Source organism: Vitis riparia, chromosome 14 (genome assembly GCF_004353265.1).
Source record: "Vitis riparia cultivar Riparia Gloire de Montpellier isolate 1030 chromosome 14, EGFV_Vit.rip_1.0, whole genome shotgun sequence".
Taxonomy (NCBI): Eukaryota; Viridiplantae; Streptophyta; class Magnoliopsida; order Vitales; family Vitaceae; genus Vitis; species Vitis riparia.
The window spans coordinates 3,043,831-3,058,980 of record NC_048444.1 but is presented as its reverse complement, the minus strand read 5'-3'; the positions used below and the strand labels follow the sequence as shown (position 1 = coordinate 3,058,980).

At 36.0% G+C, this 15,150-nt stretch overlaps 4 protein-coding genes across 4 annotated transcripts; 3 read left to right on the top strand and 1 right to left on the bottom strand.

Moving 5' to 3' along the window:
- Positions 1–764: 764 nt before the first annotated feature.
- Positions 765–1,541, top strand: LOC117931101 (oleosin 18.2 kDa-like). The gene has a single exon (XM_034851974.1). It carries the CDS (start codon positions 833–835, stop codon positions 1,385–1,387), a length of 555 nt encoding a protein of 184 aa, XP_034707865.1. The 5' UTR covers positions 765–832; the 3' UTR covers positions 1,388–1,541.
- Positions 1,542–2,437: 896 nt separating this feature from the next.
- LOC117931295 (oleosin 5-like) lies at positions 2,438–3,256 on the top strand. The gene has a single exon (XM_034852236.1). The coding sequence runs from the start codon at positions 2,571–2,573 to the stop codon at positions 3,042–3,044; it is 474 nt and encodes a 157-aa protein (XP_034708127.1). The 5' UTR covers positions 2,438–2,570; the 3' UTR covers positions 3,045–3,256.
- Positions 3,257–3,341: 85 nt separating this feature from the next.
- Positions 3,342–4,034, top strand: LOC117931149 (oleosin 16.4 kDa-like). The gene has a single exon (XM_034852052.1). The coding sequence runs from the start codon at positions 3,346–3,348 to the stop codon at positions 3,862–3,864; it is 519 nt and encodes a 172-aa protein (XP_034707943.1). The 5' UTR covers positions 3,342–3,345; the 3' UTR covers positions 3,865–4,034.
- A 1,282-nt stretch (positions 4,035–5,316) lies between these two features.
- Positions 5,317–14,377, bottom strand: LOC117929483 (protein ANTHESIS POMOTING FACTOR 1). Its single transcript, XM_034849783.1, has 10 exons — positions 14,119–14,377; positions 13,894–13,994; positions 10,778–10,887; positions 10,613–10,679; positions 9,648–9,747; positions 8,279–8,395; positions 8,066–8,203; positions 7,782–7,863; positions 6,453–6,502; positions 5,317–5,633 (listed from the first exon to the last, which is right to left on the bottom strand). Exons 1-10 carry the CDS (start codon positions 14,188–14,190, stop codon positions 5,451–5,453), a joined length of 1,020 nt encoding a protein of 339 aa, XP_034705674.1. The 5' UTR covers positions 14,191–14,377; the 3' UTR covers positions 5,317–5,450.
- Between the last annotated feature and the right edge of the window lie 773 nt (positions 14,378–15,150).

Sequence of the window (15,150 nt, the reverse complement as noted above, 5' to 3'; positions counted from 1 at the left end):
CCCTACACACTGATGCCTACCCTTTGAGCCATGTCTAGGTACCCATGGCGCATCCACGTTGTCTTCTTTGTCTAGGCAGCCATGGACTAACCCATTGCAAGGTCATGCTATGCTTGTAGGCCACAAGAGTCAACATGTCACACCCATGTCATGTCCCTCACTCTACCTCCTATCAACCATGCACCACCATGTCTATAACAATGGCACCAAGTCACGTCTAAATCCTACCTTGGTGCAACAACGAGCTATGACGTTATGTGTATAGCTTGTCATCTCCATGCGTAATGTATTACACCATTGTGTCAAGACGCCTCATATTGCACAAAGCATTGCTTCCTTGTGTTGCAGTTAGGAGGGGCAGCTGTTTCCGTGCCATTGCAACCAGGGGTTGCACATTATCATGTCATGGAGCCCATGGTGTTAGCAAGAGCAATAATTCTCTTAAATTTGAAAATCACTTTTAGTGATTTTTAAAAATTTTAAAATGAATTTAGTAAACACTTAATTTCTAAAAAAATTGATATCTGGAACTCAAAATTAGTCTTCTCATATAAATAAATTAATAAAAATTACTTTATTTATGTTTTTAATAATATAAATAATTTTAAAAGATGGTTATAACTTAAGAATAACGTTCAGTGGTTCTTTTCCGCTCTAACTCAGAAGAGAACAGCTTAGCGGGGCAAGTCTGTACAAAATCAGCCCAAAACCTCTTTCCAGGCTCTAAAACCAGCTTCTTAGCCTGCTGTTTGTTTCCGGGGGAAAGGCGCAAAGAAACAAGAAAGCTGCGACACGCAATTGATTCCTTTCCAAACGCTGATACTTGTTCGCCATGCAGACCACCTGTCACCACCTTCGCCAACACCTGTCACCGCTTTTCCTGTCACCCTCCTCTTTATATCTCCCACCACTCCACCGCTCTCCCTCGCCAAACCCATTTCTCTCCGTTTCTGTACAAATCACCATGGCTGAACGTGATGAGCAGAAAGGCCCATCAGCCTCCAAAATCCTAGCTGTCATAGCCCTCCTCCCTCTAGGAGGCACCCTGCTGTTTCTATCCGGCCTGACATTCGTGGGGTCAATGGTCGGCCTCGCCGTCGCCACCCCACTCTTCCTCCTCTTCAGTCCCGTTCTGGTTCCAGCGACAATAGGGATCGGCCTCGCCGTCACCGGATTTCTCTCGTCTGGAGCTTTAGGAGTAACAGCCCTCTCGTCGCTGTCGTGGTTCCTGAACTATCTCCGGCAATTGGCGGCTGGGATGCCGGATTATTTTCAGAGGGTGACTGACAAACTGGGCCGAGAAACGAAGGAAATGGGCCAGGAGTTGCAGAGTCAGGCCCATGAAGGCTGGGGCAAGCCGACAAAACGAATACAAATTGGGCTTTGAGCTGGGCGTGGGACGTCAAGCATTTGGGCCCTGGGGTGCTCTGTGGTTGTATTTCATTTTCTACGTTGGAGAATAGATGGCTAGGTTTCATTTTGCTGTACGCGTGTTTGCTTTGAGACATAAAATAATAATATAATATGTTTATTTTCATTTAGTTTCAAATTTTTAATGAACTAATCAGCAGTCTTTTGCAATATTTGATGACACGTCATTTCAATTTTCATCATCGCTCACACCTTTAAGACCTTTTAGATTAGAATTTGGGAATGCCTATTGTTGGAAACATTACTAGAAAACAATTTTTAAAATCTAAAAAATAAAAAATAACACATGGAAATCTTTTATTGTTAATGATTGTCTGATTTTTTTTTTAAATACATTATTTTTAAAATAAATGTAAAAGATTTCCAAGGCCCGAAACAAAATACTTTGTGTTAGGAATTAGGGACAAAGGACAATATTAGATAGACAATTTTTTCATAAGGCTTAGATCTTCAAAAAGGTTTAGATGTTTGTTGGTGTTTATTCTTATAGAATTAAGAAATAATTGAAAGTGTTAAATTAACTTATATTGAAAATTTTGCATTATATGTGTATAATTCCAAGATTATATATATATCTATTTGAGATCGTATTTTTAGGCGTGTTTTAATTTTTTAATAAATTATTTTAAAAAATCATTAAAAATGTCTATAATTTTTAATAATTATAATTTTTGCATTAAATATTTTTTATAATTTTCTTACAAAAATTATATTTTAAATAACATATAAAAATAATTTATTAATATAATTTTAAAATTTTATTTTATTTTCCTCAATTACTTTTTAGAATTAAAATTAATTTTAATATTTTTTTTCACCTTTAACCATACTATCCAAACTTAAAAAATATCATTTTATTTATTTATTAATTAATTATTATTATTATTTTTACAACCAAAGATCACATAATAATACCCAAAGCCCACTTCGAAAACCTAATGGTTGGTACTGCAGATGAGCACAAGAGAAACGTGGCAAAGATGTCTTGCCATGTGGTACAAACACGCATACCTGGCTCCCATGCAAAGCCCCTCATCACCACCTTCCCACCACGTCATCACCCTGCACTGACTCCTCATCCATAAATCATACCCACTTCAACCCTCCTCTCACTCCTCTCTTCAATCTCATAATCATCCATGGCCGACCGCCCCCAACCCCATCAGCTTCAGGTTCACCCACAACACCTTTACAATGCTGGTATCAAGACCCTCCTTCCCCAGAAAGGCCCATCAACCTCCCAGGTTCTAGCGGTCATAGCCCTCCTCCCCCTCGCCGGTTTTCTGCTGCTTCTCGCCGGCCTCACTTTCGCCGGCAGCGCACTAGGCCTCGCTGTAATCACCCCTCTGTTCCTGATCTTCAGCCCGGTTTTAGTCCCTGCTGCCATAGCCATCGGGCTTGCCGTTGTCTCCTTTGTTACGTCGGGAGCTTTTGGAGTGACGGGACTGTCGTCGCTGTCATTTGCAGTGAACTCTTTCCGACAAGCTGCCGCTCCGCTGCCTGGGTACTTGCGGAGTGCGATGGATAAATTGGGGGAGAAGACCAAGGGTTTGGGGCAGGGGATCCAGAAGCAAGCCCATGAAGGCGGGCCCATTAGAAAACTCGGCTACTAGGCTTGGGCCTTTTGGGCTTTGATGTGGGTTTGGGCTGTAGGAGAGTTGAGAATGAGTTTTGTTTGTATATGGGCTTTTCTTTAATGTACTCGTATGGGGTGTGGTATTTGGTATCTGAGTAGAGACTTTATGTATGTTGATTTTATAATTGAACGTTCAACCTCTTTGCCAAGCTTGAAGTTTAGCCCATTAGCTGAATTTAAGCAAATATGGATTCCCATGCAAGCCTATCCAACCTACAGAATAGCGACGAAAGAATGTGGCGGCGGCAAACCCCCTCCAAAATTGATACTTGTCTCCCATGCAAGCCCTATCATTGCCGCCTTCCGCCACCTGTCACCTCCACTGCCCCATATATAGCCGCTACCCCACCACCGCTCTATCCAAACCTCCATTATCACCCATGGCTGATAGCCCACCAACGTACGAAGTTGAAATCCAGTCACAGTACCATGAGAGAGGCGGCCTTTCAATTTCCCAAGTTCTAGCACTCATCACACTTCTTCCCACTGGCGGCACCCTCCTCCTCTTCGCTGGCCTGACCTTCGCTGCCAGCATGGTTGGGCTCGCCGTCGCCACCCCGCTGTTCCTGATATTCAGTCCAGTTCTCGTCCCGGCGGCTGTCGTCGTCGGGCTTGCTGTGAGCGGCTTTATCACGTCCCAGACCTTGGGAGCGACGGGATTGTCGGCGTTGTCGTGTGCATGGGATTACCTTCAACGAGTATTGGAGTCCTCGCCGTTGAAGGATGTAGTGGATCGGATGGGAAAGGGCCCTGCCCTAAAAGACGGCCCCGTTAGTTTGGTTCAATTCGAAACATAGGCTGGTTTTGTTATGGTAGACGTATCCAGTTGGGGCTTGGTGCGTTGGATCATGTACATCCCATCCTATTTGGCTATTAAGTTAGTAGAATTGTGTTCAACTACTTGCATCTCTGTAATAGTTTAGCACCCACTGCTATTCATATCAATAAAAAGTTTGAAATACATAAACTGTCTTTAATATCAACATTTTCTTTCACATGGACACCCCCGCAGAAAATATCTTGAACATCTACTCTCTTTATTCAGACACAAATGGAGTGGAAAAGATGACCAAAGACTGAATTGGATCAGACCTTACTAGAGAAGCCCATTCAACCATCATAAAGTTTAAAACTTTATATATAACAATAAAGAAAATACATAATTAAAGAAGAGAATTGGATAACTTTATATCATGTAATACCTAGTATTGATAATTTCTATTCAAGGATTAAACCATGTCTTAAACTTGGTCCTCAAATCAAACTTGTACATGTCAATACGAGATTTGATTCTAAATGAGTTAGTCCTATTAATGGTCATACATTAGTATCTTGATTCTCATAAGAGTTAATATGAAATAGTCCAATCCCATGGTTGTAGTTTTACGACAACTCTCATAAGTCCTCTATGGGTACATGTGACCTATACCTTGCAACACTTTTTATCGTAGGTTCACTCATGGGAAAACCCTTCCTAATATCACATTGGTAGCACTATCATCATACGAATAGGGAAGAGACTCCCCCCTCAAAATTAATGCTGCTTACAAGTCATGGAGTATGAATTGTTTTAACCAACCTTTTTCATGGGATCTCAATCGTAAAGGTTAGGTTACCTTGGAGATGATACCCTTGTGGGCTTAACTCATCCCCCTCGATGATTATAGATCTAACTTAGTTGCTAGTTCTAAGAGAACCACTCTTTTAATAGATCGGTTCTTTTTCTCATCCTATGTACTTATATCAATTTGTCATATATCATCATATCTTTCACTTTCTTCACATCATTATTATACTATAACTTTCTATACATTCAAGAACAAATTAGTAGCACATCAAGTAGAGAAATTGTTAGAAAATATCTAGTATTTTCCAATTTTTATAAATACATTCCCCATTACTTCTTCAGAAAAAAATAAAAATAAAATTCTTAACATTTTTCCTTCTTAATATTTGTCATTTTCTACTTATTTCTTCATTATTATCAATCAATCACTGAATTATCCTTCTTTCAAAAAAACCTTTATGATACAACTCTGATTCGTTCATAGTAGTATCTCCTCTATGGGCATGTTCACAGAAAGATTATGAAACACTCAAATTGCCCAGAAAATATGAAGATTAAGGATAAAAAGACACAGAAACTATGAGATCGGGAAGAAAAGAATGATCTGTAGATATTTTTGGATTATTTTAAAAGATGAAAGGATTATTGAGGATCAGGTGACCTTTGTGTATATATCGTATTGAAAATATTAAGGCTCATAAATCCTCAAGATTAGAAATATTTAAGATAATTAAATTACACATTAAGTTAAGATTTTGTTATCACAAGACAGCTGCAGTTAATTTAAACTAATAAGATGAAATATATGAGGGATTTTCATTGAGAAATATGTTCAGATTGAGGTCCAGCTTCAGGATCTGTGCTACTGGGGTCTGCAGTTGATTTTGAGGCGTTGGGTATCCAAAAGGTGAGTACAGTGGATGCAGCCACGAACATGGCTCGGCGAGGAGCCCACTTCAGGCAAGATGTAACTCCTATGTTGCTGTTCCAGCATGCCACCTATGTTCATGGATTAAAACCAATTATTAGAAGTAGAAGTATATGTCACATATTTCTCAGTTTTGAACAGTAACGATTTATTCAAAAGCATCCGGTGAGAACCTAAGAACAATCAGTAAGTTGGTTTACATTCAATGCCAATCAACCCTACTGGAACATTAAAGAAACATAACCAGTGCAGTCAATTTGGAAATATTAAAGAAACTCTGGTGCCTGTGTTTAGTACGAACCCTTAAGAATGGACAAGGATTAGGGCAATATATTTTGATGTTGCCCGGTGAGATGCTTTGGAGCATAGGTTTCAACCTACTTACAATTATTTGTGAATAAGCCTTCACACACCAATGCCAGGTAATCTTTTAGGCATGGTTTTCATTGCCCAGTTGAAACTCAGCAAGGCTGCAAGGCCTGGACCCATCAATTGAATCACCCAAGGGATGCCCCTAGAGTTCAATTGGTGTATCATAGAAGACAACATATCAACTTGTTCATCTAATGATTAAGTTCTAGCACTGTACCAAAAGATAAAAAATAAATAAAAATAAAAGCCCTATAACCAGATGCATTGGCACTAATCCTTCACCAATCCAGCAATATACTAGCTGGGTTTGAGTGACTGCCTAAATGAAGGATAAATTTAGAAACAGGCTTGGGATGGGTGTCATTGCTTTTCAGATAAGACGGTAAAGCCCAAACCAGAACACACTCCCAGATTGCTATTGATTTTTTTTTTTATGAATAAAGTCCCAGATTTCTATTGATAAACAAGCAATGAAAAAAAAAAGCTTGATACAAGAAAGGAATAAAATAGAATGGTACCTCATGTCGCATGCTGATGCTCCAGGCATGCAAGGTTCCATCACCTGAGCCTTTAAAAAACAAACTAAAAATCAGTTCCGAGCTTCCAAACAGAAAAGAGAACATCAACATGGGAAGTCTCATATAAGTCAAAACTTGCAAGTTTCATCAACTAAAAATAATTTAACCATCAATTAGACTGCAATAGAAAAAGAGACAAGGATGTTTATCAAAAGAGCAGAAAACATATTGCATCAGAAATAATGTTTAACATGCTACTGTAAGCCGTGCCTTGAACAAAAAAGTCTTAAGACAAACAGAAGTTTGTGAAAGACAGACTTCACCAAAAAAAGGTAATTTAACTATCAGTATTAGAACTGCAATAGATGAAGATATGAGGATATTTGTCAAAAAGGCAGACAACAGATGACATAGCAAGAATATTTAACATTTCAGTGTCACATGTACCTTGAACAAATAGATAAACATTAGTGAGTGAGTGAGAGAGAGAGAGAGAGAGGATAACTTCCTTCATCAGAAGAATCAGTTCTGTATAAAGTAAGCTGCTGAGGAAATTAACAGCTGTAACTTTCAGCACAAAGATGTGAAAGACATATTTTGGGTAAATGATGATGCTTGCAAGATGTCAGTACATCAGATGACTTGTATGCAAAGTGATGAAAAGCATTGTTAATATTACCCCAAACCAGTCCCATATCATCTCTTAAAACAAAGGTGATATATGGTGTATTTCAATATTAGTCACTGCTAGACCAATATATCAACATATTAAGAATCTTTAATTTTCATAAGGTCAGGAGTCAAATTAATTTGTAATGGTTGCATTATTGTAAACACAGGCTAGTTAAATATAGGAGAACCACCCAGAGGTCATTGTTTCAGCTCTTTTCTTATTTGGTAACAGCAGCTCAATTAGGTAACCCAATAGGAAAAGATTCAAGTTCTCTTACCCTGGATGGCTCAGTTAATAATGGAAACCAAAAAAGGAAAAAAAAAAGGCCAACACCCATGGGATATAGACCTGTGGAGGCAAGGGACATTGTCTACATTGGTCCCCATACCAGCCAACCCCAAAGCTGATCACCCAGTTAAATGAGGCCCTCCATCATTAGGGAATTGCTTATGTGATGAAATGTGCATCCTGAGAGACCTAGGCCATGTTCCCAGTTGACTTCTTTCTTTATACTTCCTCCATTTCCTCCTTGTGTATCCTCCTAAGGGGGTGTGATGCCCAAGCCTCACAACAAGGACCTCATGCTTATTGAATTTGATATCACACCAATTTAGGTTCCAAAAAGACAAGTATAAAATGGAGTAAGGCTCAGATACCTGAAACCACATATTGGCCATCCGGGGTAAAAGTTGCCTCTATGGTTGTATTTGGAGATGGTTCCAAACTGAACCCACAGCGCTGCACCAGGGGAAATATTAGACTTCACAACATTATCAATAATATCCCTAATAACACAATAAAAAAATATAATGAAACTTATTAGGCAAGGTGCCAAGTGAACAGCAATACACTCAACTGGCTTCAACAAGAAGACTACAACATCCCTTTTTTTTCCTTATAGACAATGAACCAACAAAGAAGACCATCAAAATAGACTAACCTTCTCTCCTCCATATGCATCAAGAACATATATGTTGTTGTTTGTGGTTGTCAAAAGCATGGATTTGCCATCATTGCTGAATTTAATATCACAGACCTCAGCTGTATCTCCTCCGACAAAAAAGGTATCGAAGGGTCCCTACAAAATTTGAAATGAAAATCAAGCTTGCAACAAAATAATGTGAAATGAAAGTTGATACTTTTAGGTAAAAACCTTGTCATAAGAACGTGAATCAAACAATTTAATAGCACCCCCTTCCATTGCCACCGCAAAGACAAGGCCCTGTTGGTCATATGCGACAGTAGGTCGACCACGTAGACGTAAAATCCCCTGAAAACTATAACAGTAAGCACAATCACAATCATGTAATTTTCCCCGGATAGGAGTACAAAATGGCATGACTTCAATATTAAACTACCCAACTCCAAATCGAAATTACTCTCTTTCAGTTTTGCATCACTAATTTGTGGTGTGGCAAGAAAGTTTAGTTGATGAAATGTACGCCTATTTAAAACTTCTATTAGTTAAAAACCAATGTGTATGTTATTATTGTAAATAGTGACTGGAATTTTAAAGATGGGTCCAAAGCAAACAAAATTGGTCAGCTATCACATATCAAGGACCCACTGATGCAGTCATGATCCAATTTTTTGAAAGCAAACTCCTAAGTCCCAAAACTTATACAGGTGCATGTTTTCACCCCAAATTTTCACATACCATTGTTTATAATGACCTTAGTTCAATATACATGTCCCAGGATTTGAGATTGTTTCTTCCTTTATCATTGGTAGGAAATAATGATTATCATCAATATGTTCTTCTAATCATCATTTCCTAGCAGTAACAGCGGGAAAGCAATATCAAATGCTAGTTCAATAATGATTATTATCAGTATGATTTTATCTTTGACTCCAAATAACTTTTCTGCTGTATTCCCAAAATTTCCCATGCTTTGTTGGACAGTAGCAATATATGCATTGTATTTCAGAAAACTTCATTCTTCAATTCAGTCAAACCAAAAAGCTACTCCTAAAACAAAATTTTGAAAGATGATCATATTAATAAAGTAAAATCTCAATCCTTGCTAATACCAATTGCTGTTCAGAAATTTGATGTCATTTTAATCATTAGTAGCTTACATTTGCATTTTCAATATGAGATAGTCAAAATGCCTTTAAACTATGCTTTTTTTTTCTCTCTCTCTTTATTCCTTAAAGTTTTCACAGATTAGGGGGAGGGTTTGTTAGAGCTTTACTTAAACAATCTTAGTAAATTAATCTCTCAAAATTTATAAACAAGATTAGCAGATTTTATCTTGCAAAATTTAAAATAAAATTACAATAAAAAGTGATAGGACTTCCAAAATTGCTGCTGCTACACAAATTATTGAATAAACTTTTAAGCTTTACAAATCAAGTCCAAGCCAGCAAGATGCAAACTGATATTTGGCCTTATATTTCTTGCACCACATATACCAGTTTCAGTGAATTGTCCTTTAAGTCATCTGGAAAAAGAAAACCTAGAGTGTTTTAGTTATTCCTCACCTTATATTTGCATTCAGTTTGTAAGAACTAACACTAACCTGGCAAGAATTTACACGAAGATCCCAAATCCTGACACTGTGATCAAGAGAACCAGACATGAAGCTGTCATTAATAGGAGACATGCAGAGGGAAACAACCCTACAGAGAACAAATATTAGACAAAAAATCAGCATCATAAACTTGGGTCCACTAAAAGATATAAGAAATATTCTACTAGCTTTAATAACCGTATCATTTGCAATGCAAATAAAATTTAACAATAGCAAAGAAAAAGAGGAGAATGAGGGTACAGAACAACTCTCTACAAGAGTTATTAGACAGAGACTGGAAATCAACAACCCAGGTTAATTGTCCTAGTTCAACTGCCAAGTCAATTTATTGGATGACTTAACAGTAAAAGTGCCATTGTAGGTATATGAACATGGAGACTCAATACTAATATGTGGTGAAGTTTAAAACAAGCAGATTAGTGGTTTGAGGTGTCAAATTTGTTGTATCTGCTCAAACAAATATTTGGTTTGAAAGAGTAATTTTTAAAAAACGAACACTGTTATCCTAAGAATGCAGTTCACCAATTTTTGTTTATACTTTATACCAGACGATTTAACCAATATGAGCAGGTTCCAGCAGGACAGTCAATTCTAACTCCTAAACAGTCAATTGAAGAACTGAGATGGGCAAATACTGTTCACCAATCGACCAGCTGGTGTGGTCAAGTTTTGATAGCACTGCTCTCTAGGCTTTTCCCTGTGTGCAACACAAGAGACGAGTCTGAGCATATTTACGCAGTGTCATTCAAACTCCAATATGTCCATCCTATAAACTCAAGAAGATAAATCTATGGAATTATTAGACCATAGAAACATATGAATGCATGTGCAAAGGTATATGATCATATAAAATGAATGCAAATAATCAATGATCAAGTTTTGTATTATATTGAACATCCATTATTGAAAACTGCAAATATTGAAAACAAACTTATAAAATCTTGAGTCCAAACCTCTCTTTATGCCCTTTGAAGTAGCGAAGGCACCGATTATCGTACATAGATAGATATCGTAGGGATTCTAGCAAGAGAAACATAAATAAACAGTTTCCACCATTTTCTCACATAGAACAATAGAATCAGGACTCAAAACAATCAACTTTATAACTAAAACCTCACCTCCTGTAGAATCTAAATTGTGTCTTGAGGAACATATAACAGAGCTTGGGTGGTGGGTGAAACATATACGATCAGCACCATGTTTCTTATGATAGGTCGTTTTCAGCAACCTGAAGGTTATGAAAAATGGTTTAAAAAAATGAAAAACAAATCTATTGAATTTAATCAGGAGTTAAGTTGTCATAATTCAATTCACAGCATTTTTCAAATTTCTTTTTCACATGCTTAACAAAGGCATTGGCTGATCGACTAATTCTTTATTTCAATTATTCTCAAAACAACAATATCATCAAATGGTCCAACAAGACATCTAAAATGTTATTGCAATAAACCCAAGTCATAAGCCAACAGCAAGCATAATGTCATATATGTATGGTAGTTTGTGGATACTTAAACAAGTACCCCTTGGTCATGTTTGTGTAAATTTTCTAAGTATCCAACCAACTTATTTATTTTTTATTTTAGGTAAAGGACATGGAATTGGATGGTCCTAACCAAGTAATCAAAGTCATTGTTCTACCACTAGTCTAACTTAATTGTACATAGACCTAATATAGAAGGCATAAATACATCCACGAATACGATGAGTATTGTTAACCTAACTAAACATGAATTTTTATTTATCCTTACAGTCCTGTACTAGTGTATCTTTGTGGGTGTGTTTTTTTAACTAGATAGATCTCATCAAGACGCTTCCTATATCCACTTATCTTTCAGGAGTATATCTATGCACTTTCTTATGATCCTGGTTTAAACAAATTGATTCAACCTTAGACCCATTTGAATGTAGCGGACAACGGCGGGGCCCGAGAATTGATGTGTATTCGAATCATAGGAACTAGTAATCGCAATTAACCTCCTTTTCTTAACCTGAGAAATAAAAAGGATATTTCTTACAAGCAATCTCATTCAAATATGGTAGATTAAAATGGGACACCAAAATAAATGACTACTAAGCCGTATGAGGTAGGAAACTCTCAAGTATGGTTCTAAGGGAAGGAATTGACTTGCCTATTCTGACCGGGGAGAACAGGCCTGATTGGAGCTAAAATATGTACTCCGATGGAACATATTTGATATGATTTATGCACCATAAGATACTTAAATCATCCACTTGACCCAAATCAATGTTAAGGCTTTAACCATTAGTTTAACTTGTATTGAGAAAAAGTAAGACAAGGATATCATTTTTTTTTTTTGATAACCGTGTCCAGGCCGCCAGCTTACGCGCACCTCGACTAATCCCACGGGGCCTTGAAGTTAACGACCAGGTTAGGGAAATGAGGAATGACCATTATGAAGTAAGAAAGAAGCAATGCAAACATGGGAAATGAGACATGAAGCAAGATTCATTGAGTTTGCATGGAAATTTGGAATTCAAAATTGGGTAGCAACATGTATTCTGACTTTGAGGTGGAACTTGGAGCACTTCTCAAAGTCCATTTTAGGCAAGCTATATATTGTTCGGAAGCTCGGGAAGTTAGGAATCCAATGCTTTGAACGGTGTGCAAATCGAAGCTAAAACGAGGAAGTCATGCGCGTTTGAAGTAAATTGGTTAGAGAAGAAAGTTGAATTTGAAATTAGTAACTTGAATTCGAAATGGTTTTCATCCATTTAAAACTCAAAGGAATGCAAGGAGACTTTTGGCATAAGCTAAGTTCAAATCCCCCTATCTATTTTGAGCAAGAGGCACACATTTCAAACCTGAAAACATGGACTTTTTGCATAGCAATGGGTGAGTTTGAAATTCCCTGTGAATTTCAAACTCACCATCTTGATTTTGAAATGGGCCTTCTCCTCCCACTTATGAGTTCGAAATTGATTTGGAACTCATCCAAATTTCGAACTCAGCCACTAGTGATCGATTTTGAGTTTCGAGATACATCAAAACGAGTTTCAAATGTCTCCATCCAATTCAAAATGCATCGTACTCTTTTGGAACTCGTAATTTTTTTAAGTTTTCTTAGGTTGTTTATGACTTTTCTTTGTAATAAGTGGTCAATGAGAGTGTGTCACATGTTACGTCATTTAAGTTACCATATAAACTCTCTTAGTTCTAGGTTGAAGAGATTTGTCGGAAGTTTGACAATTTGTGGGAAAGAAGATGAGAAGTTTGGTTTGTTTCTTTTCTTTTTTATTGAATATATTGTTTTTATTTTCTTTTGATTCAATTCATGGATTTTTACTCTATTATGGATTGTGAATATGACATCACCCTCATGAGACGCTAAAAAGCTAACTCGGGGCTTGAAACATGAAAACCTAAAGGCTAGAAACTTATAGGAGCAATGGGTAAATTGTTGTAACAATGAGATTAATTAATAGTTGAGTTACAATTTATCAATTTTTTATCCTATCCTTGTGAGTTAGTTTAGGGAATAATATAGTAGGTTATTACTCGATACTATGATTCTTGGTTACTTTTGATCATTAGTTATCTTGGTCTTCCCTATCGTTATCTGTCCCTAAACAAAGCTAAAATAAGTAGGAAGAGTTAAAAAGTCAAACCTTAAATCGGTAATTAATTTCATTCATTTGATGGTTTTAGAAATTTATTTTAAAAATGAAAAATTAGGTTTCAGATGCAATTCTGAGTTATAGAGCACAAGTTGATCACAAGCGGTTAAGGATTCCAAAAACCTAAGATCACTCTACTTAAAGAAACTCTTGTTTTCTCTATTTCTATACCTTAAGTTGGATTGTGGGAAATCTAATACTTGAATCAATTGAATTAAAAATTAATATTCATTTTGTTATTAATTTAGTTTCTTTCGCTTAGTTTCACTTCATAAAAGTTAATTCAGATATTGGCTTTTTTGCTTTAGGATTTAAATAAAAGTGATTTATTTATCATAGCATTGACAAATTCCACAAGCTAGTCCTTGAGGACGACGATACTCGAAGTACTACAAAAGCTGTAGCACTTACTCCGGGTAATTATATTGAAAAAAATGAAACTTTCAAATTAGACACACAACAATATCGCCGCACTCCAACATTTAGCATACAAATCAAGATACAAAGTTAACCCGAGTCTAGAACTCCACTATGCATCTTCCATTGTGGAATTTGAAAGCACAAACTTGTCCATCAGAAAGAAAAAAAGTGCACTTACTTGGCATTTGCGATATCATACAATCTGACCGAATCATCCTCACTGGCTGTGACCAAGAGATCGTCGGTGCGATGAAAATCGAGAGAATTTATTTTTCCGACCTGAAGACGATTTCAAGGGTAAAAACGAGGTCCGAAGCTGGCAAACTACTGAGTTTTGATTTGAAAAAAAAAAAAAAAATCAAAACTAATTGCAGAAAAAGAACTTGCAAGTAGAGAAACTCACGAAATCAGAAAAAAGGGCTCCGATTGACATGCTGCGAACAGTGTCGTCGTCAAGCTCAGTGAGCGACATCATCGTCGTTGACAAACTCGGAAGTATATGGAGATAGATTGATGGGAAGATTCTGGAGTCTTCAATCGCCGGAGAGAAAAGGTGCGTGGATACTGTCGAGATTCGCTGCGCGTTATTAGGGACCTAGTTTAACGGCGCCATCCCAATGTTTCTGAAATTGCGATTTGCAAGGCACACCCTTCCTGATCGCCCGGTTCTTATATACTCGCGATGGGTTGAGCTAAATGGGTCCTTTTTTCTTATTTAAACGTTATTTTTTTTAATAAAAGCATTTTTAAAGCTTATTTTGGGTGATTTTAATTAATGTTTTTATTAGCAAGGTTTCTATTAGTTTTTAAGGGTTAGTTTCATTAAGAGCTTCAAGGCTTAGAAAATTATTTGAAATATGTATTTAATAATTCTCCAAAAATAAATTTTATTTTTAAAAAATAATTTTGTATATAAAATATATTAATCAATAAAATTTGAAATTAATAGTGATTTAGTGTATTTATATTAAATTTAAAATATGTTAATGGAGCTAACCATGACAAAATACGTTCTAATAAAAAAAATATATTTTTATTTATTTTTGAGTATTTATCAAAATGAGTTTGTTTGACTATATGATTTAAAACTAGTTTCTTGTTTTTTTTAAACGTTTTTAAAATTTTATAACACTATTTAGTCGATAATTTTTTTAAAATAATTTTTAAAAATAAAATAAAATAAATTGTCATTTTTAAAAAACAAGTAATAGTTATTTTTACTAGTTTTTAAAAATAAAAGAAAATATGATCATTTAATTTTTTTAAAACTTATTTTTAAAAATTATTTGAAAACTATTTTTTTTATTATTTAATTTAAAAATAATTTTTAAAAACATGCTCCTATATAGTTTTAAAAATACAAAATCTCATTCATATATTGCTTTATGTTTTTATTTTAAAAATAAAATTAATATTTAATAATTACAAATATCAA

Bases quoted from the DNA above. Each gene is read 5' to 3' on its own strand.
- LOC117931101 (XM_034851974.1), top strand. From the start codon at position 833: ATGCAGACCACCTGTCACCACCTTCGCCAACACCTGTCACCGCTTTTC.
- LOC117931295 (XM_034852236.1), top strand. From the start codon at position 2,571: ATGGCCGACCGCCCCCAACCCCATCAGCTTCAGGTTCACCCACAACAC.
- LOC117931149 (XM_034852052.1), top strand. From the start codon at position 3,346: ATGCAAGCCCTATCATTGCCGCCTTCCGCCACCTGTCACCTCCACTGC.
- LOC117929483 (XM_034849783.1), bottom strand. From the start codon at position 14,190: ATGATGTCGCTCACTGAGCTTGACGACGACACTGTTCGCAGCATGTCA. The intron at 8,204-8,278 runs GTTTTTACCTAA...CAAATTTTGTAG, and splicing joins ATTCACGTTCTTATGACAAG to GGACCCTTCGATACCTTTTT. The intron at 5,634-6,452 runs GTACCATTCTAT...CCATGAACATAG, and splicing joins GCATCAGCATGCGACATGAG to GTGGCATGCTGGAACAGCAA.